Source organism: Tarenaya hassleriana, unplaced genomic scaffold (genome assembly GCF_000463585.1).
Source record: "Tarenaya hassleriana unplaced genomic scaffold, ASM46358v1 Cleome5, whole genome shotgun sequence".
NCBI classification, from domain to species: domain Eukaryota; kingdom Viridiplantae; phylum Streptophyta; class Magnoliopsida; order Brassicales; family Cleomaceae; genus Tarenaya; species Tarenaya hassleriana.
Window position 1 is genome coordinate 2,010,135 of NW_010967707.1, and position 26,488 is coordinate 2,036,622.

The 26,488-nt window shown below is 39.0% G+C and overlaps 5 protein-coding genes and 1 non-coding gene across 8 annotated transcripts; 3 read left to right on the forward strand and 3 right to left on the reverse strand.

Moving 5' to 3' along the window:
• Positions 1 to 1,494: 1,494 nt before the first annotated feature.
• LOC109117237 (class I heat shock protein-like) lies at positions 1,495 to 1,863 on the forward strand. The gene is made up of 2 exons (XM_019204047.1): positions 1,495 to 1,554; positions 1,666 to 1,863. Exons 1-2 carry the CDS (start codon positions 1,495 to 1,497, stop codon positions 1,861 to 1,863), a joined length of 258 nt encoding a protein of 85 aa, XP_019059592.1.
• A 4,754-nt stretch (positions 1,864 to 6,617) lies between these two features.
• Positions 6,618 to 8,629, reverse strand: LOC104826333 (dof zinc finger protein DOF2.2). Of its 2 annotated transcripts, none has more exons than XM_010558976.2 (2): positions 8,381 to 8,629; positions 6,618 to 7,888 (listed from the first exon to the last, which is right to left on the reverse strand). In XM_010558976.2, the coding sequence occupies exons 1-2, from the start codon at positions 8,435 to 8,437 to the stop codon at positions 6,917 to 6,919; spliced, it is 1,029 nt and encodes a 342-aa protein (XP_010557278.1). In that variant the 5' UTR covers positions 8,438 to 8,629; the 3' UTR covers positions 6,618 to 6,916. The 2 variants fall into 2 exon arrangements, with proteins under 2 accessions (XP_010557278.1, XP_010557279.1); XM_010558977.2 differs by lacking the exon at positions 8,381 to 8,629 and adding an exon at positions 8,129 to 8,341.
• Positions 8,630 to 16,570: 7,941 nt separating this feature from the next.
• LOC104826334 lies at positions 16,571 to 20,487 on the forward strand. Its single transcript, XM_010558978.1, has 4 exons — positions 16,571 to 16,993; positions 17,374 to 17,639; positions 18,427 to 18,594; positions 18,749 to 20,487. The coding sequence occupies exons 1-4, from the start codon at positions 16,711 to 16,713 to the stop codon at positions 20,444 to 20,446; spliced, it is 2,415 nt and encodes an 804-aa protein (XP_010557280.1). The 5' UTR covers positions 16,571 to 16,710; the 3' UTR covers positions 20,447 to 20,487.
• A 158-nt stretch (positions 20,488 to 20,645) lies between these two features.
• TRNAH-GUG lies at positions 20,646 to 20,717 on the reverse strand. Its single transcript has one exon. It is a non-coding gene; the product is annotated as a tRNA-His (tRNA).
• Positions 20,718 to 21,048: 331 nt separating this feature from the next.
• On the forward strand, positions 21,049 to 21,666 carry LOC104826335 (histone H4). Its single transcript, XM_010558979.2, has one exon. It carries the CDS (start codon positions 21,132 to 21,134, stop codon positions 21,441 to 21,443), a length of 312 nt encoding a protein of 103 aa, XP_010557281.1. The 5' UTR covers positions 21,049 to 21,131; the 3' UTR covers positions 21,444 to 21,666.
• Positions 21,667 to 21,738: 72 nt separating this feature from the next.
• LOC104826336 (calcium-transporting ATPase 4, endoplasmic reticulum-type) lies at positions 21,739 to 26,317 on the reverse strand. 2 transcript variants are annotated; one of them, XM_010558981.1, is made up of 9 exons: positions 26,227 to 26,317; positions 24,467 to 25,888; positions 24,257 to 24,329; positions 24,041 to 24,162; positions 23,612 to 23,893; positions 23,145 to 23,522; positions 22,940 to 23,049; positions 22,616 to 22,844; positions 21,739 to 22,517 (listed from the first exon to the last, which is right to left on the reverse strand). In XM_010558981.1, the coding sequence occupies exons 2-9, from the start codon at positions 25,877 to 25,879 to the stop codon at positions 21,939 to 21,941; spliced, it is 3,186 nt and encodes a 1,061-aa protein (XP_010557283.1). In that variant the 5' UTR covers positions 25,880 to 25,888; positions 26,227 to 26,317; the 3' UTR covers positions 21,739 to 21,938. The 2 variants fall into 2 exon arrangements, with proteins under 2 accessions (XP_010557283.1, XP_010557282.1); XM_010558980.1 differs by having other exon boundaries at positions 24,467 to 25,966; positions 26,227 to 26,315.
• Between the last annotated feature and the right edge of the window lie 171 nt (positions 26,318 to 26,488).

Below are 26,488 nucleotides of genomic sequence, written 5' to 3' on the forward strand. Positions count from 1 at the left end.
GAAAAAGAGGGAGAGAGAAGATCAAAACGGCGGCGTTTGAGGGGAATGTAGTAGACGAATCACATTCCGGTTTGACAGTCGGTTTCTGAAAATTTGGGAGAGACCAGATCTGAAGCATTGAATGCGACCAAGAATGGACTGGACCGATTTAAATAAGAATTGCATGAAAAAAAATTAAAAAAACAAGAATAAGTTATCAAAAAAAAAAACAAGAATAAACTAAAATACTTCGGTTGCATGTGTCCCTATTAGATTTATGAAGAAAAAAATTTAAAACAAAATAACGTATAAAATTTAAAATTTAGCAAAAGTGTTTTTAATATCTCAATAAATTATGTTTAGAACTAAGTTTTTATTTACATTAATGTAATTAAATATATTTTTTTAGATATGCCCATTACATATATATATATATATATATTAAATGCATACCATGGAGACAAAATCTGCGTCAGATTGCCACTTGTGTGCAGGCTATCTTATTTTACCTGTAGATCCATTTACTTCTTTCCTCCTTATTTATAACAAATATAAATAGAAACGTACTTGAATTTGAGACATATGCATAAAATCAGATTCCGTATAAGCCCCGCTTGCGACATTTGTCTTATATGAATAATGATGACCCGGTGGCTTCTATAATTTCATACTATATAAAAAAAATATTAAAATTTTAACATAAAAATATAATCTAAATATTATCAAGTTTTATAAGAAGTTGGTATACATTTCTTTATTGTATCATATTCTGAAAATTAAGCGTGTATATATATTAATTTAATAAATGTAACAATATTATTTTATAACTTGATATATATAATATCAGATAACATGAGAACCTAATTACTATATCGTTAAACACTAAACCTAAAAATCCAATTCTTTCTGGATTTGATGTTTAATTTGTTGCCACAGCGATAAATTCCGGTGGTCTTATATGGTTGTCATCCATTTTTTTTTTTTTATAATAACCGATAAATCCGAGATCGCATCCTTACCCTCTCGAAACCTTAATGACCGCCTCTTGCCCTCTGGCGCTTGCAGCCTCTTGAGGGCCCTGTTGCCTCCCTCTCCAGTCTCGTCTTCCGTGGCCTTGCACACCATCCCCATTATCTCCCTCTCCCCCTCGGCTCGGGTTAGCCGCGTATATAGTAACCGCTGGACAAAACTCGAGTTCCAACTGGCGGTTTAGATTCTCCATCTCAACAGATAATATAATACTCGATCACACCTCGGTATAATACCCAAATTTCAGATTTCCACGGAATAGACGAAATTTGGATATCCACACCCAACCCTCAACCATCACAAGACGACCCCATCACTCCATTCTTTTTTTTTAATTTCTTTATTGGATTCATTCTCCCAATTCTCCTCAAATCTTCTAAAACGTTCCACAACCCTCCCCAGCTTCTGCCTCTTCTCCCCTATATAAACCACATTCCTCACACAACTCAGAAATCAACTGCAATCTCTGCGTTAAAAACATCGACAATGTCGCTTATTCCGAGCATTTTTGGGGGCAGGAAGACCACCGTCTTTGACCCTTTATCCGTAGACATTTTGCCAATGTGAGGGTGGACTGGAAGGAGACGGGCGAGGCGCACGTGAGCAATTAAGGCCGATCTGCCCGGGATGAAGAAAGTGGAGGTTGAGGATGGGTAGATTCTGAAGATAAGCGGGGAGAGGGCAAAGGAGAAGGAAGAGAAGAACGAGATGTGGCACCGAGTGGAGAGGACGAGCGGCAATTTCCTGAGGAGGTTCAGGCTGCAGGAAAATGCTAAGGTGGACGAGGTCAAGGCTTCTATGGAGAATGGTGTTTTGACAGTGACTGTTCCTAAGGTGGAAGACAAAGAAGCCTGAGGCCAAGTCTGTTGAAATCTCCACTGGACACAACTAAGTAAAAAAATAATAATCAGGAAACTGATCTGTGAGTGTCTGTATCTCTGTGTGTGAGTGTGAATGCTGTTATGATGACCTTGGCTCTATGGGGCTAAGGTATTACAAAAATTAATAAAACAAGTTTGTGGTTTTGGATTTTGATCCTTTGAGGTCTTTGTGTCTAATTCATTTCCGTGTTATGTGTTTTCATACATGTTCACCAAAGTTTGTTTGTTGATATCTTATATTCTAACCATGGGCTAGAACCTACTTGATGTTCTTCTATATGGAAATCGCAATCACTATAGATGGATATTTTCTCTAGCCCCTGAATGCCTAAAGATCCATCATGTTTTTAACAACACCCAGCCTTATGGCATGGGTTTCTAAAGTGTATCCTATGACAGCTCTCTCCTTGGCCATAAAGTTGACGGTAAAAGATCACTACGAGTGTGCATCTGCGTGTGTGTGTGTGTGTGTGTGTGATCAAGGATGAGAGATATACGTACCTGATTGTCCATGGGAATTGTGATGGAACTCTGCATATTTATTCCAGTTCTTCTGAAACACGAGAAGCGTGTAAAGAATAAAGTTCTGCAAGCATAATCGGAGGGAAGGGTAGGGTGTCACGGCTTACTCACTCGTTGGGTGTAATACTGTAATGTTGAATCATAGAGTAGAAACACAGAGTAGACAACATAAGAAACTTTTGTAATGAGAAATCCAACAAGCAGAACTACCATCAAGAGGAACATATACATAGACAGGCAAAGAAGGAACCTTTAGGAGCTACCATGAGAAGGGAACATTCCAGTTCTTCACCTATGCAATTTCAACCAGGAGAACAGAGACATCTTCAAATAGTGGAAGAAAAGGCGAGGTCGCCAAGTTCCTCTTAAGGGATTGACACCAGACCTGTTCTTAATGATAACTCCAGTGTTGTTCAAACCCTCCGCTGAAAACAACGTTCGTTACACATGAGAGGGCCTGAAATCGTAAAATCATCATCAGAAACGAGCCATCTCATTGCAATTAAGCGCCCATATATATAATGGAAAGAGATATATTTCTGTTATGATTTTGATATTATTCTCCTTAGATCTCTCTTCTTGTTACTATACTTACGTCCATTAGTTGTACTTATATATCTCTTGTAATTGCTATGTGAATATACAATCAACTCATTCTCTCCAAACCTACTATATGGTATCAGGAGCCTAACGTCTCATCGACACTCCTTTTTTTTTTCCTTCACAACACACTGCCTCTGACGACATGTCTACCGAAGGAACTAATTCCTCTGGCACACCAGCTGCTGTCAATGACACCGTTCGTCCGTATGATCCCAACAACGCGGATTCTCCTCTCATTAACATCAATGTTGCCAACATCACGAAGCTATCCGCCACCAACTATCTGACGTGGAGCTTACAAATCTGTTGTCTCTTGAAAGGGTACAACCTTGCGGATTTCCTTGATCCGTCTCATGCGGTCTCCGCCACCATTACCGAGAACGGCACGGTTAAACAGAACCCGGCGTTTCCAGCATGGTTCCGCCAAGACAATCTCCTCTTTTCGGCTCTTCTTGGATCGATCTCCACCTCTTGCCAAGCTCTTATCGCCCGATCTACATCGACGAGTGAGGCTTGGAACATTCTCGCTTCCACTTACGGAAGATCTAGCCGCGGACATGTGAAACAAATCAAAGACAACATGAAACGTTTCACGAAGGGCACTAAATCCATCGATGAGTACATGCAATTCTTCAAGGTAAAAGCTGATGAACTCGCTCTCCTCGACAAGCCGATGGATCATGAAGATCTACTCGATCTTGTTCTCTCCGGCCTAGGCGACGATTATAAGCCGGTGAAGGACATCATCAATGCCCGGGATATCCCGATATCTTTTGTGGAGCTTCATGAGAAGCTGTTGAATCATGAGTATGCCCTCCTCTCCGCAGATCCGAATCTGACAATACTACCGATGACGGCCCACAACACCCAAGCTCGGCCACATGGTTCGGCTTTCCGTCAACCGTGGCAATCTACTCCTCGGTTGCAGCATGACACAGCCAGCAACCGTCCTCGCAAACCTACGGGATACCAAGGAAAATGCCAGTTGTGTGGGACACACGGCCACAGTGCACGCCGCTGTCAACTCTTGCGCTCTCCGATGTCCTCTGGGTCGACATCACAGCCGAATGCTCCCTGGCAGCCCCGTGCACACACAACCACGTTGCCTGCGACCTCCTTCTCTTCTCCGACGTGGCTGTTGGATTCTGGAGCGTCGCATCACATCACCTCCGACTTCGGCAACTTGTCGCTTCACTCTCCCTACTCCGGCGGTGACCATGTGGAGCTAGGAGACGGCTCGGGACATACCATCACCCACACGGGTTCTTTATCTCTCCCCTCTTCCTCCCATCCCTTTAAACTAACCAACATTCTCTGCGTTCCAAGCCTACATAAAAACCTTATTTCAGTTCATCAACTATGTATTTCTAACCAAGTCTCCATTGAATTCTTTCCCCATTGTTTTCAGGTGAAGGATCTCGCGACGGGGGCGCAACTAACAAGCGGACACCTTAGAGATGGTGTATATGAGTGGCCAACCTCCCTCCGTACTTCCTCCCATCCCACAGCTTTTTCGTCCACCAAGACCACCCTCCTTGATTGGCATTCTAGGTTAGGTCACCCGTCACCCGAGGTTTTAAATCGAGTCATTCGTCAGTTTTCTCTTCCCTTGTCTTCTACGTCCAATAAAGATGTGTTATGTTCTCCTTGCTCTATCAATAAAAGTCACAAATTACCTTTCTCCACTTCTACTTTGCACTCCACTCGCCCTCTTGAGTTTATTTTTTCGGATGTGTGGAGTTCCCCGACTCACTCCTTTGATGGATTCAAGTACTATGTGATTTTTGTTGATCATTACACTCGTTATACATGGTTTTATCCATTACAACGGAAATCACAAGTGCTTGACATCTTTCCTCGTTTTAAAGCTCTCGTCGAAAACCGTTTCAACCACAAAATCCAAACTTTATATTCCGATAACGGTGGAGAATACATAGCCCTTCGGTCCTTTTTATCGTCAAACGGGATCACACATCTCACAACTCCACCACACACTCCGGAACACAATGGAATTTCCGAACGGAAACACCGCCATCAAATGTGATGATATGGTGAAAATCCTGGAGATATGCCATTCATAAGGTCCGACTAAACCCTAACAGATTTGATGTGGTGACGCTTTTCACAAAAAAAAATGAAGTTGACTACGTTGCTTTGACAAGAACTCGAGTATCTCCGATTCTCCATATGCCGCCTGGTATTTGTCTCCTAATGACTAATTGTGTATCCTAAGACATTGGTCTAATAATCAGAAATTGATCCTTTGTTTCAACGGAGGCAGCGTCCGGAATTTGAATCAATCTCAGGTAATTATTCCATCGATTGGGATCATTCTGGAAAGTCAAAATCCAGTTACCACGGATCCCTACGAGAAAAATCACAGGAACACAAAATCACAAGAAGGAAAATGCGATCACCTTCTCGAACAATGCACCAGATGAAGATTACATCGAAGAAAACTAAGACGGGATCTGAGGATGTAACTCCGGCGAGTCTCCAGCAGCGAGAACCCAAACCGGTTATACCGTCACGAGCACCATAGCTTCGAATACATGGCTCATAAATATCCCAAAATCAAACCCAAAGGTTGAGAACGCATACAGAGAGAGAGAGACCTGAGGGAAGAGTTGGAGGAGAAGCGGAGACAAATCGAAGAAGACGGGAATGAATAATAGAGACGCGTGAATGAACAATGCGAAGAAGAAGGAAACAGTACAGCACCCGATCAGCTCCGGCAAGGCGACAACGCCGCCATGCTTCATCTTCGCCGTCTTCTTCGATTGATCAAGTAAGCAACAGCAAATAGTTTCGTACAAAATTTCTACGGTAAATTGCAATTCGATACTCGTACCGGAAATTCGTTTACCAAATTGAATGCAACTCCGGCTTGGTTTCATAAAACGGCACGTAGTTAGACTATGGTGAGGAAATGCACGCCATGTAACACATTCATGTTCGGACTACAAGACGTTTGCTGTAGTCGGTGGCACGCCCCGTTTAAAACGAAACAATTTCCTATATTTTATAATAATAAAATGTGCCATATACAATTTTTAGAAACGCAACTTTGAACCCTAATGGCGGACTTGACAGTTACAACGGAAACTACCTGACTGCCCGGTGCCGTTTTCGACAGTTAATTTACGAAATAATTATATTTATAGTTATATTTTATAATAAATACATATATATGTAAAACCTAGACGTAAATATTACATAAACTTTATCTTAATGTATACGTAATTCAAAAAAAAAAAAGGCAAACAGTTTCGCATTATCCGAGAAATAAAAAAGCAAAGAGTGGGACCATCATAAAAATTTGAACATGGCTTTAGGTCTGGTCAGAGAATGGAAATCTCTGCATGCATTGTTTTCCGTGACATTCCTTTTTATCGGTTTATGTCTTTCATCCCCCCATTTATCATTCACGTAATTGGAAAATAATTATACTCATTCATTGTATCCACGTACAAAATTTAGATGTAAATACAATATTTTACGTAATGTTAGGGTTTCCGCTACCATAGATTCTATAGCAATTACGCACCATCATATATATACGCAATTTTATATACAAGTTAAATTATCATAAAGACTCGGGGATGAAGAATGAGATAGACACATACATAATTACGCGACACAGACAGATACACAAGTTCAAGCAAACAGAGACCACACTAACAATTTCATACGATCCTTGATACATATGTATCGATTTATAACCAATAAAACTGAAAAAAAAACTAATTAGACGACAATTACAAATCTCCAAGGATCATTATATAGTTGTCTCGTAGTACGTTCATCTCCTAGATCTCGCTCTGCATGCGTCAGATCCCGACCCTTCATCCTCATCACCATGATCACGATTGCAAAAGAAAAATGATCCAAGAAAACAAGATTCATGAGAGGCGGCCGCTAGAAGAAGAACCCGAAAAACCCGAACCGGTCCAGTACTGATTGAAGTGATTATTCTCCGGTGATGTTAAACCGGGAACCGGTCTGGACAAATTAATCAAGTGACTCTCTTCCGTCTTAACCGGAGCCATCTGAGAAACCCTAGAATCCGCCATGGAAGCGGATGAAGAAGATAATCCGACGACGTTGATTCCCATATTGCCCTCGCTCTGGAAAGTGTATAACCCCGACGTTGGCGGATCGAAGAACGCGAATTGGTTGGATGTCAGAATATTATTCTGGTTATTGTTAATGTTGTTGCTGTTCATCAAGCCGGAAGTACTGTTAGCTCCGATTCCGACATGAAGAAACCCATGTTCATTCATTAAACTTCTACTGTTACCGCTGCTGTTGTTTGGTAAACCGAAGTGAGCTTGGTTGTTGCCGTTAATGGAGGCTAAGTTCAGGCCGATATTCCCAAGCTGACTAAGATTCTGCAAAGTGGACAAAAACGAAAACTGACTATTTGTCTGCAACTGGGCAGTGGCTGTCTGCTTGTTCTGATTATTACTGCTCGAAGCGGAAGACTTATTTGTGTTTCCGGTTTTGCCCTTCTTGTTCCTCCGGCATCCGCCGCCGACGGGGACGTTCCTCAAGGCTCCGCCACGTGTCCAGTAACGGCGACAGGCCTTGCAGAAGTGACGAGGCTGAGAGAGGTTGTAGTTGTTGTAGTAACAGAACTTGGTGTTTGTGGAGTCGCAGCGAGGGCAGTTCAAGGGGCCGTCGGGCTGAGGGAGCTTAGAAACCCTAGCTCGCTCCTCCGTGGAACCGCCGCCGATCCTCGCCGAGGCACCTCCACCATGATGGTGGGTGGGGTTAGGGTTTGTGGGGAGAGGAGAGATCTGGTGGGAGAGCGCTTCATGACCATTAATCACACTTCCAGTTCCTTGTTGCTGATTATGTTGACTGGAATTCGTCTGCAGCAAAAGAAAAAAAATTTAACAAAAGATTTTAATTATTTTTTTTTTCGATTTCGGACGTTCACAATCACGCTAATATAATTTCTGTAAACTCTCTTCAAATATATTTTTGGTGAAAAACAAAGTACGAATCATATATATCTCAAATTAAAATCAATACAAAAAACGCACAATGGATTTCACGCACTACGAAATTTATGGAAAAAGATAAACTTTACATGAGGTGTGATTAATTACACATGTGTTTGGGATTTTCAAGAACACCATGCATATATACTCTATGTGGGTGCGGTTACAAAGCAAGAAAAGACTAACATTTGGTAAGCTGAGTGTCAGAAGAAAGAAAAGGGTTAAAGATGAAGGAGACGAGAGAATACGAATAACTTTTGCCGGTGAACCAAAATTATTAATATACGAATCAAAAAATCAATATAGAATTTAAGAGGAAACAGAAAAGAAGATGGAATTCGAAGGAGGAGATTTGTAAACCTGTGGCTGTGGCCAATTGGGTGGATCTATAAAGCTCGAGATCGATGAGAAACCCATTGTTCTTCTTCTCTCTCTCTTTTTTTTTTTTTTTTGTTCTTCCTTCTTTAATAAAGTTGGATGGATCTTTAGGGGAAGAAACTCGAAATTAAGAGAAATGGTGGAGAATCGAATAGGAATGAAAAGGGCACAAAACCAACAAGGAAAGAGAGAAGAGAGCTGTGCAGAGAAGACGATGGTAGAGGTGAAGAAAGATAAAGTCGAATTATTCTTTCTTTTCCGCAATTTCAAGGAATTTTGCTTGTTTTCTTATATATATATATATATATATATATGTGTGTGTGTGTGCTTTTTCTTTATATCATTATCACTCTCCAGTGTATATAATATTCTCTCTTTAGGGTTTGAGTGACGGAAGTTTCTTCGTCTATAAGATATTGGTGACGCAATAATAATAATAATAATAATCGCCTTATTATGCGATATTACTATATTGACGTTCATGCATGAAGTCATCAACCCTTTCCATGCAACCCAGTCAATCATCACGTACATGTTGTTGTCGTTTCTTTGCTGCTTTTTGGCCCTTTAAATCTGATAAATCCCCCACTTGAGATTCAAATAATTCTGCAACTTTCCTTCCCAACCAGAAAATCGCAACGTTTCATGCGCGTAATTTTCCAAGACGCCTTGTGGAAGATAATGGTTACAGATATTTCGCGTTATCGAGCGCGCTTTAATTCGCATCGTTCAATGCATTATACAATAACAATATATATATATATATGGCTATATATATTTTTTTTTTTATTTTCAATGATTTATTTACTAAGTTATCTAGATCTTTAGTTTGGCCCGTTTTCACTATGTTTATAAACAGTGGTGTTGTGGTGAGGTTGGAACTATACCGCTTTTGGACAACCAATTAAATTTAATTAGTCAATGAATTTTGAATAGTTTAGTGTGTTATTGATTCTAAATATAATCATATATATATATATATATATATATATCTAATAAAAACCAAGGGAAAAACATTTGCTTTCCGGTCTAGATATTTGCTTATACAGAAGATGTGGTCAAGGTTACGAATTCTAATTTATAAAATGATTTCGAAAAATTATTAATTTCGAAAAAAAATATGTAATTATCATCAATAAATTTTGTAATGTTTTTATGTATTAATGATAATAATATTAATTTATAAAGGAAATCCATAAATTAGGATTCATAAATACAAACTATTTTCAATTTTTAAAATAAAATGATTAATTTCTTATTAAAATATAGGAATTTTGAAATCAATTTAAAAATTCAATTTAATGTTGAATTTGTATTAATAATAAACTAGAAAAATTAAATTTTATAATCTAATTAATTTTTATAGTATATTTATTTATTTATTCTATAATAATTATATACCGTAATTATACCTAAAAAATTGTTAGAATAATAATTTCACAAAATTTAATGTTAAATTATAAGAGATATTTTATTTTTATAATTATTTATGATTAATGATAATATTTATTTTTAAAAAAGTGGAGCCTCCAAATTAATAGGACCTTATTCAAAGGCACCAGTGCACTTGCTAAAAGACGACCCTGATATAATTGTCATGGTTTTATAACCATTTGCCATATCTAACGGCGCATAGTTATCTATATATCTATATATATGTATGATAAATTTTTTTATACTGTTCGCGTTTTAATGATAATAGTTATGTATAAATTGTTTTATTGCATTTTGATTAAAAAAAAAATAAAGTGTTGAGAAAAAGAAAATGACAAGGAAGAAAAGAGAGCGTAGCTGATGTGGGGAATCTGATTCCTTGACAGATTAATTGCAATGTCCGATCCCTACAGCTTTTCATATGGAGCCTTATGTTTCTATGCAATAAAGGAACCCTCGCCCCTTAAACTTAATACTTGGATACACATTATAGTATTATACATACACGCATACGGAACTTAAGACATGTATACAAAATATTAGCACAATTTTTCTATTTTAAAAAACCCGCATATCTTGTATTATATTTTGAGTTTTTTTTTCCCGGGTTTTGTAAAATTACTATTGGTATTATGGGCCGTTGTATTTTATAAAATGGGCTTTTAAAGCCTTGTTCTGAGCCCAGACGTTACGCAACTGGGCCCATGTTATTTTCTGTTTCGCAGGAAAACGCCATGAAGTTCTCTTTCGTGTCTGTAAAACTACGCGTGCTTCTTCGTTGCTATTTGGAAGCACATGGTAAGAGAGTCGCAAGATCCCTTTCATGTTATTTTGGAAATATATTGATATAGTAGTGTGCTTATTTCTCATTAATTTGTCCGATTTCCAATTAAATTTTAAAATTTATTAATCATTTCCAATTTAATGGCTTCAAAGCTTCTTAACGTCCAAAAAATTTCGGGATCTCGTCAAATATTTCTATACAAAATGCAATTGACGAGTATTAAATTATTAATTTGAAAGACCGTGATAAACTTTATTCAATTTACGAACTCGTCAATTTTAATTTAAAATAATATTAAGGAAAGTGTAGTATATGCTGTATATATAAATGGTAAATGTTGGCTGTTATCCATTTAGGAAAACAAGAACACAAAATTCAAGTCAAAATTCTAACAATTACATGGATAAGCAGATATACATATATATATGTCCATATCCATTGTATTAAATTTGTGTCCGTACATTATCCGTCGCAGTTGATAAATTTGACTTTTATGACAAGCAAGTGTTTTATCTCTACATATTCATAAATATATGCAGATGCAATGCATACCAAGTCCGAGAGCTTGCTTTTGTGACTTTTTGGATGTATTTCGATTTTTGCTTTATATGAGGTCTTATATATTGATGATGAGCATTAAAATTACATTAATTAATAGATAATTAAATTAGTATTTGTTTTTTATTATATTTTTTTTTCAGTTTAATATTTATATTCATCACAGTCACACATATATAAACAGCATCTTTGATTTAAATGATATTTTAACGATGTGAAAAAAACGTTAGGCCATGCATCAGCTTTGTAGAAAATTTTGTTTCTTTTGATATTTAAAGATTAGATTAGATTAGTTAACAAAATCTAATCAGATCATTAAAGATTATTCGGTTTTTGAACATTCAACAAAAGTGTTTGTATGTGTGTGTGAACATATATGCGTATTATATAAAACACATATAGACACATTTATGATATGTTCTCATCTTTACCTAACCAGAAAATAAAACTTTGAGATCATACTGCACTTCTTAAAAAGTTTTGCTACCCACCAAGATTTCTCCCACTAAATAATAATAATAACAATAACAATAACAATAATACCAAAAAATAATAATAATACCAAATACAATAGTTATGGACCAATATTATTACATCATTTTTCTATCTCTTTTTTTTATAAAAAAATAAATCTTATTTAGATGAAAGGGAGAGGGTAGTCTGCGTCGAAACCAACATCTCAAAGATTGAGAAAAAAATCTTATAAGTCATGATTGGGATGGGGACGTGTCCTCTATGATATTGGTGCCCATCGAATTAATTCAATGAAATTTTATAAAGAACCAACCAAATAAAAGCATTTACTCCGAAAGAGGACAAAAAAAAAATCTGTAAGTCATCTGGCATCTGCTCATTTCTTTTAAATGTACAAAGCCTAATCAAACATGTTACATTACTATATAAATTGAATTCTATATAAAAAAATCTGGCTGTATGTAATTTTTAAGATTGAAAGATATGAGTTTGAATATACAATTTTTTAAAAATCAAATAAATATTTGTTTTTATTAAACTGAATCCAACCGAAATACTTAATGATTTAAGTTTGTTGATTTACGGGGCAATTAGTCATTCAAAATATTTTAAGTTTGTGGTAGCTGTTTGGTGTTTACTTAAGTGCTATATATCTATTCTTGTCTTTTAATCTAATTAAGGAAATTCCATGATTAATATATATTTTAGGGGACGGTCAATCTAAGTTGTTCACCATTCTTCCAATTTATTGACAATACTGAGATTATATATACATATCATAAAAAAAAAATTATTGTAAAAAAATCAAAGGGAATTTAGTGTTTATTTTTTAATATATAAAAGTGATTATTTATATATACTACTTATGATTAAGATTCAAAACCCAGACGTAAAAAAAATAGAGATTTTATTAGTTCGGATTTTGTTTTTAAATTAAAAAATTCAAAATGGTATTTTTTGTAATCAATGAAATCAGATTTTCTTGATTACAAATTTCTATCATTTTCTATTTTCTCATGGAATTATTTTTCACAGTTTTTTTTTTCTTTCATTTTTAGTTTTTTGTTTTTTGTTTTAATTTCAGAACAAAAACTTGATTTAATTTTTGAAATATAAAATTGTTATAAGAAAATAAAATAGAAAAGAACCTAACAAAAAATAGAGGATCCAAGTGGGCATTGTGGGTAGGTACTGCAAAGTACGTCATACGGTCTCCCTGTTTCCTGATGTCCTAAAAGAATTGCAGCGCGACCGCATGCAAAATGCTCCCTCCACCTTCTTTTCCACGAAAAAAAAAATCCAAATCTCAAATCCCACTTTTACAAAAAAAAAAAAAAAGGAAATCCACAATATTATATATATATTTATGATATCGATTTATTTATAAGATTCCATTTTTTTTGCTTAATTATTAAATTCAGGGGGATGTTGTGTGACGTAAGCTGACCTTTCGGATGCGGAACAGATGGGGACTCGGGACTCCTCCTGCTGCTGACATCAGCAATTTCTGAAACCTCTCTCTCTCTCTTGATAGCCTATCACCCGAAATCCTGTCACGCTCCATTATCATTTTATAATATGCTATTGTTTTTGTTTTCTCCCAAATTCACCCCTTACTTAACGATTTTATCATTTAGACCCCCTCTATCCCGAATGTTAATTACCCTCTTGACTTCTGTTTCACATCACTCGTTACAAAGGTAAAAAAAAGGGAGTTCATCAACGATTTAGATATTATCTCTAATTAAATGTATTTTTTAATAATCTACAATCTTTTGTTTGTAATTTCTGATTTTTTTTGGTCGTCGGTGATATTGAACTTATTGACTATAGTTTCCTAGTGGCAACTTGGAATATTCTAAGTGCATCCACTAGACTTTCCACCTGGGGACCCTCCATTTCTAACAGCAGTTTCCATGTTACCATGATGTAATATATCATTCGGTGTCTAATCTCTATTGCGTTTTCTTTTTTATGTGAATGTAAAAACTTCATGCATGCGTTTGTTTTGCTTTCTAATTATATATAGTGTGTTTCGTATGTCTGTACATTTATATGTGATAAATTTGTTATTGATTCCATCCCGATACATATAGTTTTATTTTACGATAATAAAATCACATAATCAACAATTTAACATATTAAACTAGATAATTTATTTGGCACGTAAAGAATAGAAACTTTGTGATTTAAATTAATCAGCATACATAAATTCATGCAGAAGATATTCCGTTGCAAATAAATATGAGACGGAATTACGTACGTGCACGCATGTATGCGCGTGTGAATAAACCAAATTATACATATGAATTTCATACCAAACATTTTCAAGGAATCGATAGGAAAAAAATATATGCCGACTACCATGCATATATAATTTTTTTTTATGAGTTAATATATCTATCCAAACTTGGATAATCACTGAAAATAATACATATAAAAAAATGTATGAGTTAATATATCTATTCAAACTTGGATAATCACTAAAAATAAAAAAGAGATGAGACTGCTATGTGTATATTTATTTTTATACAATATTTAAATGAATACAAGGGGATATTTATTTAAAATTAGTTTGCTTTAACGAACTAAATGCACTAACCAAATTTCAAATAAGGATTCGCAACTCCCCACTTGACCCTTCCTCCTCCTCAAGGAATAAAGATAATCCAAGTAAATTTCAGTACAATTAGGACCAAGAATAACATCGTCGTAAGTGGAAATCTAGAGAAAACCCACTTTGTAAAAAAAAGGATTTATTGCAATAAAAAAAAAATCCGTTGTGATTTGTTATTTAATTAGCTGACATCATTTATTTATTGGTTTATTTGATTTGCGAGACAATACTTTATCCTGCCTTTTCTGTCTCTTTGCTTTTCTATTAATTAGGTTTCAATTTATTTCCGCCAATTGCCTGCGCTTTTTCGGCTTTCTTGATAAGCCGAGCTAGTATATAATATATATAATATAGTTGTATAACACTTACATTAAATAATACTATATAGTATATACATGAAATAAAATAGTGTATATTTTTTAAGCTTTTGAGGATAAAGGGCGGTTTTCTTTCTAAATGTTGTTACTGGATGTCCATAAAACATGACATTGGAAAAAAAAACCTAGAATACGACATAGCCCAATTAAAACGAAACAAATCTACGAGAATACATAGCTTAACTTTCTTGTGCTGTCGCTTTATCCCTTATGGTAACCAGTTGGATGGTTTAAAATACAATTTTTTGTATAAGAAAAAATAAATAATATAAAAAGTAAATTGACAAAGGGACAATGCATGGTGTGATATATATATATATATAGTATTTACTTGAATGGACAAAGAGATTTGGTGAGGGATTTGAAGGCGGCGAAAGCTAATGTATATCGCTTTTTAGGAAGACTTCCTTAATTTGCTTCATGTGTTAATTTGGACGGTTTAAATTTGTATATAGATATAAATTTATGTCTATGAAAAGTTAAATACCTCTGTTTTTACATTTAATTAATAGTAGTTAAGTGCAGTGTCTTGGCAAGTTGTGATGCGTTACAATATTACAAGCTATAACGTAGATTTGTTGTAATATAATTGTAACGTTTTCCTACGCTATTATTTGCTGCTCTAAATTTACCTATAAGTATTTCGTTTAGTTTTTTCAAAAAACACTTTTCAATAAGATATTAACATTAATAAAAAAATTCTTAACAATCACTAATTATATATTTACTTGTTGATATCGGTAATATAAATTTTTCTGAAAAATATTAAAATTAAGTATGAAATTTATACAAGACCGATGTCACGTTATATTTGACTTAATACCGTATAAAATAAAATGCTAGCTGTATATTTCTTTTTTCTGGATATCTTACTTTAAAAAAAAAAATGACGGATAGGGAAATTTATCTGTTTAGTTTTTCCGACAGGGAAATTTAAGTACGTCTCTCGTGACGTTGACCGAAGCCAAAACATTTTCGCAAAGTTATTTTATTTTATTTTATTTTTTGAAATTTCGGGAAAATTTTATGCTGTACGGATTTGAATTTTAGTATGCTTTTTCGCCCCATTGACCGCGTCTTCGCCGTCATACAGCCGTTTGGTACCTACCTTTTTTTTTATTAGCTGTAAATTTATTTTTGGACAGCCACGAATATCCATCCGTACGTATTCCATATATCTGAATTTTCATATTCCAAATCTATTCGAACAGTAAATAGCAAATTTTTCGCCTAAAAATAAATGAAAATGGATGTATACCACCATTACTGTGTTTCACTAATTACAGTGCTTTTTTTAATGTTTTCATATTCCAAATCTACATGTTGATTATACAAGTAATTTAAATGATCCATTTTCCTGGTAGTCGATTATAGGAGTAATCACTTTGTTAAAATATACGTCGAAATGATATCAGACATATAATCAACGTGTTGAAATAAAGGCTAAACTATTTACAAAATAAAATGGGGGATATATATGTATAAGAATAATGCCATGACGAAGAGGATTTAAATAGATTCGAGAAGAATTATTTAAAATTCCATTGTTTGAGAAACGTGATTGGAGATATTAGATATAATTATATTCATGTCAAGTATAATATTCATCGTCTTACATATTTTAGTTTAACGGCCTGACGCACATATATATACACATCTATAGATTCTTTGAAGCACCCGCATATACATACAAATACAATACATACACAAGAGATTTTTATCTCACACGTGTATATGCGGTCGATATAAACTTATTTTCATTTAATTTATTACATCATAACCCACCCATCAGTTTCCCCACGTGGAACCCACTTGGTCTGCCCCCACGTGCCACTTAAGCACCCACTCAACTTGTGTATCCCTTCTCCATATTTATAAATCCCCCATTGTCACTTCCCATGATTCCATATTCCATTCTCTTCCATTTCACTACACAACAACCAAACATACTCCCAAATCTAAGCTTTTCTCCCATCTTCTCTTAGGTTTTGTCCCAAGCTTCAGAGTTTGAGTTTTTTTTTTTTAAATCTTGCTGTGTATACACAGGCACGTGCGTAAACACATACATATGCGGACGAAAATGCACATGACGGAGCGAGCCAGAGCAATGTGGCGCACGTGTCTGGCCTCGGCCTTCAGGACGGCCTTAGCTTGCACCATCGTCGGGGCCGCGACCCTCTACGGCCCGGACTGGCTCCTCCGCCACGTGGCATTCCCTGCTTTCTCATACGTCACCGTCATACTCATCATCACCGACGCCACGCTCGGTGACACCCTCCGCGGCTGCTGGCTCGCCCTCTACGCCACGTGCCAGAGCGTGGGCCCCGCACTCATCAGCCTCAGGCTCATCGGTCCCGCCCATCTCTCGGCTGGGACCCCCGCCGTGGCCGTGGCGCTCGGCGGGGGATGTTTTGTCTTCGAGAGGTTTTTGCCCATAAGGTTCTTGTCGTTGCTTCCCTGGTTCGTCTTCTCGAGCTTCTTGGGCAAGAGCAGGATGTACGGGCAAGCCGGGGCGATCTCGGCAGCAATCGGAGCCGTCCTGATTCTCGGAAGAAGGAACTTCGGTGCACCCAGCGAGTTCGCCATCGCGAGAATCGTCGAGACTTTTATCGGGTTGTCGTGTTCACTCATGGTTGAGCTCGTCTTGCAGCCAACAAGAGGTTCAACTCTCGCGAAACTCACGCTTTCTAGAAGCTTCCACTCGTTACACGAGTGTGCAAGGTTGTCCGGGGTCCCGCCCATCTCTCGGCTGGGACCACCGCCGTGGCCGTGGCGCTCGCCGGGCTGGTGGTGGTTCTGCCGAGCGACTCAACTCACTTGGTCGCGAAGCGGATCGCGCTCGGACAGATCGTCATCACTTACGTCATTGGTTACATCAAAGGAGCTGAGACGGATCCCTTCATGCACCCTGTTCGAGTCGCTGCGAGCACTGCCGTCGGGGTCGCCGCCTGCGTCCTCGCTCTTCTCCTCCCGTATCCTCGCTTGGCTTCTCGCGAGGTACGTATACAGAAATATACGTATATAGTTTTATACAGTACAGTTCTCTGTTATTTTCCTGAACTTTTACTGAATTCACAGAATCCAACATCAACTTGTGTGTGCATACATATAAATATACAGTTTTTTTCGTTTGTGTGGATTGATTTACGCATATTTGCATGGCGTTTATCCATATTCTTGAATGTCAAGAAACTCGCATCATGTTCACGCATATCTAATTTCACAACGGCTTTCATTTGTAAATATTCAATAACAAGACGTTATATATATATATATATATAATGTTTAAAATAACTTAGCTACTAATTGGAAATGAAAAATAAACTGTTGTACGTACGGAATAAGTAAAACAAGGCATACTTCGTTTGTCGATAATTCTGCATGTTTTGTTTTGTGAGAATAATTCTGCATGTTATATATTAGTTATGGGCGTAGAGTGGTAACACAGTCAGACACGACATATTGGCGTGGGTAATTAGATGTATCGCAAACTTTGTTCCAATATAATTGTAAATATATATAAACATGCATGCCTTTTACGTCATCAACCACCACAGATATATTCTCAGACGATATTTTAATTCCGCCGAGCAAGTTCTATGGCCACAAACCACAAATATATGATTCCCTTTCTTAAGAATATATGTATAATCTATATATATATATATATATATATTCCGCAGAATCAACGCATAGTTAGCTACGGTGCAATATTCTCTCGTGTTAAAAATAATTAAGATTATAAATAAATATTTCTCATCGTGGGGTTTCTATTAATCGACAGGTGAAGCAAAGCTGCAAAGGGATTGCCCAAAACATATCGGACAGGCTAAAGCTATATACAAACGCCTTTTGTGCTGAGGATGCCACGTCAGCAACCGCGTCCGTCTCACAGGCGAGATTATTGGCTCGCTCTTCCTCCAGGCTTTATCAAGCCATCAAACGCTACCAAGTAATTATCATCTTATGTATCTCTTCATTTTTCCATGCATAAGACGTATATACACACACACACACACATTCATGTAAATATATACGCGTGTTTTTACGACAAATACATGTGTCAGAATATATCTAACAATAGATCTGTTCATTAACTGTGACAGCCAAGCATGAAATGGGAGAGGCTTCCATTCAAACTGTGGAGATCACAACACTTGGAAGAGAACACGGGAGACAAACTACGAAGCATGGAAATTGCGCTGAGAGGAATGGAAATGGCTTTAACCAACACATATTCTTTTCCGGCGACATTACTCTCCGGAGAAGTAAAAGATGGCTTGACAAAGATACAAGAAGGCGTCACTCTCGCCATCAAACGAGCCAATAACTCTCTGCAGCCGTCAGTAAATCCGGAATCCGATCCAGACAGCGCCGCCGGGTGCTTCCAAACACTTCAAGAATTCCCGGGCATGCATCAAGATTTGCCCTTTTACTTCTTCTTGTTCTGTATGAAGCTTCTCGAGAACATATCAATGGCGAATCCAGATAACAGTAAGGATAAGAAACCTGAAGTTTCTTCGAAAGAGGAGAAAAGTCGGTTCAGTATACACTGGAGAAGCGCTTTGAACAGCAAGAGGATAATGCCGGCGATTAAACTATCGCTATCTTTAGGATTGGCGGTTCTGTTCGGTTCCATGTACAGTAAACCAAACGGTTACTGGGCTGGTTTGCCTGTTGCGATTAGCTTTGCTGCTGCGAGAGAAGCAACGTTCAAGGTGGCGAACGTTAAAGCACAAGGGACAGTGATAGGGACAGTATACGGGGTCATGGGATGTTTTGTCTTCGAGAGGTTTTTGCCCATAAGGTTCTTGTCGTTGCTTCCCTGGTTCGTCTTCTCGAGCTTCTTGGGCAAGAGCAGGATGTACGGGCAAGCCGGGGCGATCTCGGCAGCAATCGGAGCCGTCCTGATTCTCGGAAGAAGGAACTTCGGTGCACCCAGCGAGTTCGCCATCGCGAGAATCGTCGAGACTTTTATCGGGTTGTCGTGTTCACTCATGGTTGAGCTCGTCTTGCAGCCAACAAGAGGTTCAACTCTCGCGAAACTCACGCTTTCTAGAAGCTTCCACTCGTTACACGAGTGTGCAAGGTTGTCCGGGGCAAAAGCTAGCAGCTCTGACATAATCGAGAGCCAGAAGAAGCTGAAAACACATCTGATTGATCTCAACAAGTTCGTTCAAGAAGCCCAAGCCGAGCCGAGTTTCTGGTTCTTACCTTTCAACGGTTCTTGCTACGACAAGTTACACGGCTCGCTCTCTAAAATGGCTGACCTGCTGCAATTCAGCGCCCACGCAATAGGGTTTCTCGGAGACGAAGAAACGAACAAGGCTCTGTGCAAAGAGGTTCTGAACAAAGTGGATGAAGACCTCGAGAATCTGACAGAATCCATTGGTGCTGTCGCCAAATCTTTCGAGGAGATCACGCTCCTGAAGTCGTTGAAGGCACTGGAGAAGGCGCTCGTAAAGAACGATGTCTCTTGGGACATAGAGATGGGGAAGAGCAAAAGCCCTAGTTTTTCAAGGGTTGAAGGCTCCAAGAGCGAGCAGGAGAAGGTGGTAGAATCGTATCTCCAGCATTCCGCCGATGTAATAACATTGCATGATAGTGAGGAAGATGAGGTGGAGGTCGTTGACAAGAGCGAGGTGGTGCTGAGTTTGGGTGCGTTAGGGTTTTGCATGGAGAATATGACGAAGGAGATGAGAGAGATCGAAGAGAGGGTTAAAGAGCTCGTGCAATGGGAGAACCCTTCGAGTCACGTTGATTTGCATGAAATCTCATGCAAAATACGTTCTTTGTACAAATGAAGTCGAATTATTTGCAATAAAACTTTTTAAAGTTCATCAAATATATAGGCGTCAGGAAACTTGAAGGTTTTTCTTTTGGGTGTGTAATAAGGTTATAATTACACCACAGGGAATTCAATAAAGATTAAAGAAAGGGTTTGTAATTCAACCATGCTTTTTTGCCAATAGAATTAATAAAAATAATAAAAAGTTCTAATTGTGTGGCTGCTGGGATTCGAGCCCAGGTCTCCACGGCCACAACGTGGAATTCTTACCACTAAACTACAGCCACTAATGTTAAAACTAATTTAATTTAATATTCATTAATTATTGTACGCCTAACATGATTTGTTATAGGCCCAAATAATTTGGTCCATTTCTAAATGATAAAATTAATTGATGTGGGCCTAAGCCTGGCCCGACATTGAAGTTAGGGGCAACTGTGTTTTTTTCAACTGGTACCTTTACAGCCGTCGATAAGAAAGGAATCAACGAACGTTACTACTCTGATCCAAGAGCTTTCATTAGGATCGCACGTGTTAACCGTTGGATGCGGAATAAGATCCAACGGTAGTATTTGTGCATCATTTCTATAAAGCGTCGCCTCCCAAATCCAGTCATGGGCAGAGAACTCTATATTCCAAAAAAAAAAAAAACGATAAGACCTTTGTTTGGTGCCTGAGAAAATTCAAATATCTCCGTGAAAATGTCGGGAAGAGGAAAGGGAGGGAAGGGGCTGGGAAAGGGAGGAGCGAAGAGGCACAGGAAGGTGCTGAGGGACAACATCCAAGGGATCACGAAGCCGGCGATAAGGCGGCTGGCTCGGAGAGGAGGAGTGAAGCGCATAAGTGGTCTGATCTACGAGGAGACCAGAGGGGTCCTGAAGATCTTCCTCGAGAACGTTATCAGAGACGCTGTCACGTACACCGAGCACGCCAGGAGGAAGACGGTCACCGCCATGGATGTCGTCTACGCCCTGAAGAGGCAGGGCAGGACCCTCTACGGCTTCGGCGGTTAGGTTCGTCGGGCCTCCCTGGTGTTGGGTGTGGAGGTGACGGCGGCTGATGTTTTGTAGGATTAGTGGTGTCCTGTCGTATGTCGATGTCGGGTTTGTAATTAGGGTTTCTAGATTTTGGAACTCCTTGTTTCTGGATTAGCTGTGTTTCAGATACGTGTTATAAGCTTTTGATAATATATGATTCTGAAGTCAAATCATATAAATCAATTTAGATTCAGAACTTCATTCATGTTCTTGTCCGAAAATTTCATAAAAACAGACAGACTGGTTGCACCATCATACGAAGAGGTTGTCATCAGCAACAAAAATGTATTTTTAAACCAGAGAACAAAAGGAGTTACATAGCAAGAAGAGCAACGGAAGTCACTTGTCTGGAAATGGTAAAAAATAAAATAAAATCTAGACAGAGAAAATGTCATGTAATAAATGAAATTGTTTCTAATAAAATTGTATCAGCGTTACTCCGTCTACTTCGGCATCAGAGAGTCCGACTCCTTACTCTTCCTTCTGCTTAGCGGTCCGAGCAGAGTGACGGAGGCTGCTCGTATGTCGCCCGACGAATTTCAGAACCTCATCGATCAGAATCACTGGAAGCGACACCGCCAAAACCAGAAGCCACTCGTTTAAGCTCAACGGCACAATCCCAAAGACCTGAGCCAAGAATGGAACGTAGAGTATCAAGAAGTGGAGCCCAAAGGACACTGACATTGCCAGGAGCAGCCAAGGGTTCACCCATGGCGGCATCGTCAAGAGGCTTCCGTCTTCTGAGAGCGCGTTTAGCGAATTGAACATCTCAATGGCCACCAAGACCGAGAGGGACAGAGTGGATGCCTTGATTTTACCCTGTTGGAAGTATTCGCACGGGTTTGAGTCGAACGAGAATGTCTGGGATCCGGCTGAGAAAGGAGAGACTTTGAAGCCTTCCCATGACGGGCATTGGCCCCAGTTCGCGAGCTGGGTGTAGGTGACGAGGCTGTGGCCATCTCGGCTCAAGTCGATGCCCATGAACGAGTTGTGGGTGTACCATATGATGAACACTCCGACGGTAGCAACACCGACATATGTACCAATCACCTGTGATGTGAAACCGCGGCTGGAGAGTCAGACGAGCACAGACTAATGATGACGACGATAAAGGGAGAATGACGATTGTTTTGGGAGTGGGGAGTTACCAGGTAGCGGAAAAGGATCCAGGGGGTGATGAGGGAGTCGTCGCTTCTACGAGGTGGTTTCTTCATGATGTCTTTGTCTGGAGGGTTGAATCCCAGAGCTGTGGCTGGAGGACCATCTGTTACAAGATTCACCCACAGAAGCTGAACCGGGATCATGCCTTCGGGAATCCCGAGGGCAGCTGTCAAGAATATTGAGGCAACTTCACCGATGTTGGAAGAGATCATGTACCTTCAACCATATGCCAATTGATGAGGATCACCAAGAAGTCACTGTACGAACATTTACAAATGAATCCTGAAAGCAGAAATGGAAGAGAAACTCACCGGATGAAGGCCTTCATGTTGTTGTAGATGGACCTGCCTTCACCGACAGCTGCAACAATAGTGCTGAAGTTATCGTCTGCTAGGACCATGTCTGAGGCCTCTTTTGCAACCTGAATGTGAGGTGGACCGAAAGCTACAGCTTCAGAAAACTGATATCGGCAAAATCTCCTGTCAATGCATAAAGAAAGAAATCGGAGTAATATACCTCAGTACCGGCAATGCCCATAGCTACACCAATATCGGCCAACTTCAGGGCGGGGGCATCATTAACACCATCTCCAGTCATGGCGACCACTTCTCCATCTTCTTTGAGCAATCTAACGATTTCTTGTTTATGCTTAGGTTCAGCCCTTGAGAACAGAAGCCCTCCAGACTGTCTTAGATGATTCTTTTGGTCCTTAAGCTCCATGAATTCTTTCCCGGTCAAGCTTGTGGTTGAGATATCTTCATCTGCTTCAAACACACCAATTTCACGGCAAATTGCTTCTGCTGTGCTCTTGTTATCCCCGGTAATGACCATAACACGGATTCCAGCTGTTCTGCAGTCAGCAATCGCTTGGCGTACCTCTTTCCTAGGAGGATCCTTCAATTTATTGCAAAATTCATAGCAAAAACCATCATCAGAATGCAAGAAAGGAGGAACTTACAAAGATTTCACAGGATGAAACTTACCCTCAAACCAACTAATCCGACGAATACGAGATCAGTCTCTATAGAAGCATAGTTAGATGGGTTAAGGAGAAGCTGGTGAGCAGGGTGGTCTTCACTCCCATCATAAGTGGCGAACTCAGATGGAACATCCTTGTATGCAAATCCAAGACATCGTAGTGCACTCGTAGACATTTCGTGTAGATTTTGTAAAATAAGATCCTTTGAGTACTGATCTAGTTCTTCAATGGAGCCGTCAAGTAACTGAATATGTGTACTCCTTTCAAGTACGTTTTCTACAGCACCCTGCAAAATGTCAAAACTCTTCTCTAAGATATTGAAAATAAGAGGGGAAAAGTTCAAATGACTGACCATGAGACGTAAATAGACGTGAAAGGTTTAAGAGTAGAACACACAAACTTTGACAGTCTCAACAGATAAAGAGAAACAAACCTTGACCAGTAGCAGTTTTTTGCCGGAGCTGGAATTGACAATAACTCCCATTGATTTCCGGTCACGATCAAATTCTAGAGTAGCAATCCTTTGCTCTAGTTCACTCCATAAACGGCAACAACCTTTTGCGATATCAAATAAAGTAAAAATAAGGAACTTTGCCCCAATAAAACAAGAGAAAACAAAAGACAGAAAAAGGGTAGTAGGTTCACTTACGCAAAACATCTCCATCAGCCAGAGATGATGCCTTGTTCAATCCTTCAGGAAATCCCATTTTCTCAACCAACACCTGCTCAGGAAAACAGATAGCATCAACAAAGGATGCAAGCTATAACTTTAATCACTGATAAGGTAAACAATTTGAAGAATCAATCTCATGCACAGACCGGTTCATGTAGTAAAGATAGAGAAAGCGGGCTACTTTACCTTCAGGGCTGCCTCCGTAGGCATGCCAGTTGCCACATAGTGATGTCCAGTTTGCTCGACACCAGCATCATTGCAAATGGCAGCAATTTTGGCAATCATGTGGAGATTTGCATCCATTCGACCCGTTGGCCAATCTTCAATCTTCCCATCTTGAGGATCATATGTTGTCCCTTCCACATTGAAAGACCTAAGGGTGCCAACTCTGGAACCCAAAGCAACAAGCTTTGAAACAGCCATCTGATTGGTTGTCAATGTTCCGGTTTTATCAGAACATATCACGGTCGTGCAGCCAAGGGTCTCGACACTGGGCAACTTCCTAACGAGAGCATTCTTCTGAGCCATCTTCCGTGTGCCAAGGGCCAAGCATGTGGTAATAACTGCTGGCAGTCCTTCTGGGATTGCGGCAACTGCCAATGCTACAGCAATCTCGAAGTAATATGTGCACTTCTCGAAAGAGAACTTAAAGTTTCTGGGCCAGCCATCAATGTACTCCCAGGAAAGAAAGTATTTGACATTGATAAGCCAAACCAAGGCACAAATTACCCCAATGATCATGGTTAGAACCTCGCCAAATTCGTTCAGTTTTTTCTTCAGAGGGGTGTCTTCCTCACTTTGTGCGGCTTCCTGGATCTGGGAATGCACCCTTCCTATCTCGGTATTCATCCCAGTTTCCGTAACTAAGCATATGCAGTTCCCGTTCACAACGGTGGTACCCGCAAACACCATACATTTCTTACCCTGAATATCGGTATTCTCATCCACGGGCTTGGTGGTCTTGCTCACTGCCTCACTCTCTCCAGTCAAGGACCCCTGCTCGACTCTAAGCGTGGAACTGATCAATGCCAGTACACGCATATCAGCAGGCACTTTATCACCAACTCTCAACTCGACAATATCACCGGGAACAAGCTCTTTCGCAGGCAAGTTAGATACTTTCTTCCTGTCACGAATCACAGATGCCTGCTCAGATTGTATTTCCTTCAAAGCCTCCAATGCCTTCTCGGCATTGCTTTCTTGCCAAATCCCCACGATGGCGTTAACAATCAATATCAAGAAAATCACGAGTGGCTCCACGAAAGCAGTGATCCCCACCTCACCTCCTTCCTCGCCATCATACAAAGCCAAGACAAAGGATATAATAGCCGCCGCCAATAGAATCCGGACCAATGTGTCGTTAAACTGTTCCAAAACCAGCTTGAAAATAGATGTTCCTTCGGGCTTCTCTAATTCATTCAATCCATAGATCTGTCGACGCTTCTCCACTTCATCCGTCAATAAACCCTTTTCGCGGCTAACACCGAATTTCTTTTCGCATTCACGAACATCTTTAGCCCAAGCAGGAAACGCATCTGATTTCAAGGGCTTAGAACTGTAACTCTCCCTTTTCCCGGAATCTTCACCCCCTTTCCCCATTAGTTTACACTGCCAACAAAATCAGATCTTCCAGTCACTCGTACCACAATTCCAGAGGTCGTCAAAGCTTAACTTTCACTTGAGACCCTAACAATCAAAATCGAAATCGAAAACGGGAAATGAATCGTGCGGGAGAAAAGGATCGGATGCAGAGTTCCATTATCTAGAAAATCATCCCTATAGAACCAGAAAAAGAGGTCCGAGTATTGATTTCGAAACTGGAATCAGAGAACAACCCAAATATCAACTTTTCCGGGCAATACAAAAACTTTCTTCGCATCCAAACAGCAATACGAAAAAAATCCGATAAATTAAAAAAAAAACACAGTCCGAGATCGGGAACTCACCAGAAAATTCGGAGCGAAGGGAACTCCGTACAGTTTCTCCGACGGCGAATCGCACGGACTTCCAGTTAAATTAAATCCTTAGGGATGCACATATACATACAAATATATACACATCTATATACAACATAATATTTATTTATTTCTTGTGTTTGTGACCCGTACTTTCCAGGAAAGTGACTTGGGACAAATGTATGCTTTATTATCATCTAGTCCATGCCTTCTCTATAAATTAAAGTTTTACCAGTTACTTATTGATTTGACA

Excerpts from the sequence above, each read along its gene's own strand:
- LOC109117237 (XM_019204047.1), top strand. The coding sequence starts at position 1,495 with ATGTCGCTTATTCCGAGCATTTTTGGGGGCAGGAAGACCACCGTCTTT. Across the intron at positions 1,555-1,665 it reads CCGTCTTTGACCCTTTATCC|ATTCTGAAGATAAGCGGGGA; the intron begins GTAGACATTTTG and ends GAGGATGGGTAG.
- LOC104826336 (XM_010558981.1), bottom strand. The coding sequence starts at position 25,879 with ATGGGGAAAGGGGGTGAAGATTCCGGGAAAAGGGAGAGTTACAGTTCT. Across the intron at positions 23,523-23,611 it reads TCGGATTAGTTGGTTTGAGG|GATCCTCCTAGGAAAGAGGT; the intron begins GTAAGTTTCATC and ends AATAAATTGAAG. Across the intron at positions 23,050-23,144 it reads TGGGCATTGCCGGTACTGAG|GTTGCAAAAGAGGCCTCAGA; the intron begins GTATATTACTCC and ends CCTCACATTCAG.
- LOC104826333 (XM_010558976.2), bottom strand. The coding sequence starts at position 8,437 with ATGGGTTTCTCATCGATCTCGAGCTTTATAGATCCACCCAATTGGCCA. Across the intron at positions 7,889-8,380 it reads CCAATTGGCCACAGCCACAG|ACGAATTCCAGTCAACATAA; the intron begins GTTTACAAATCT and ends CTTTTGCTGCAG.
- LOC104826335 (XM_010558979.2), top strand. The coding sequence starts at position 21,132 with ATGTCGGGAAGAGGAAAGGGAGGGAAGGGGCTGGGAAAGGGAGGAGCG.
- LOC104826334 (XM_010558978.1), top strand. The coding sequence starts at position 16,711 with ATGCGGACGAAAATGCACATGACGGAGCGAGCCAGAGCAATGTGGCGC. Across the intron at positions 17,640-18,426 it reads CTCGCTTGGCTTCTCGCGAG|GTGAAGCAAAGCTGCAAAGG; the intron begins GTACGTATACAG and ends ATTAATCGACAG. Across the intron at positions 18,595-18,748 it reads AAGCCATCAAACGCTACCAA|CCAAGCATGAAATGGGAGAG; the intron begins GTAATTATCATC and ends TAACTGTGACAG.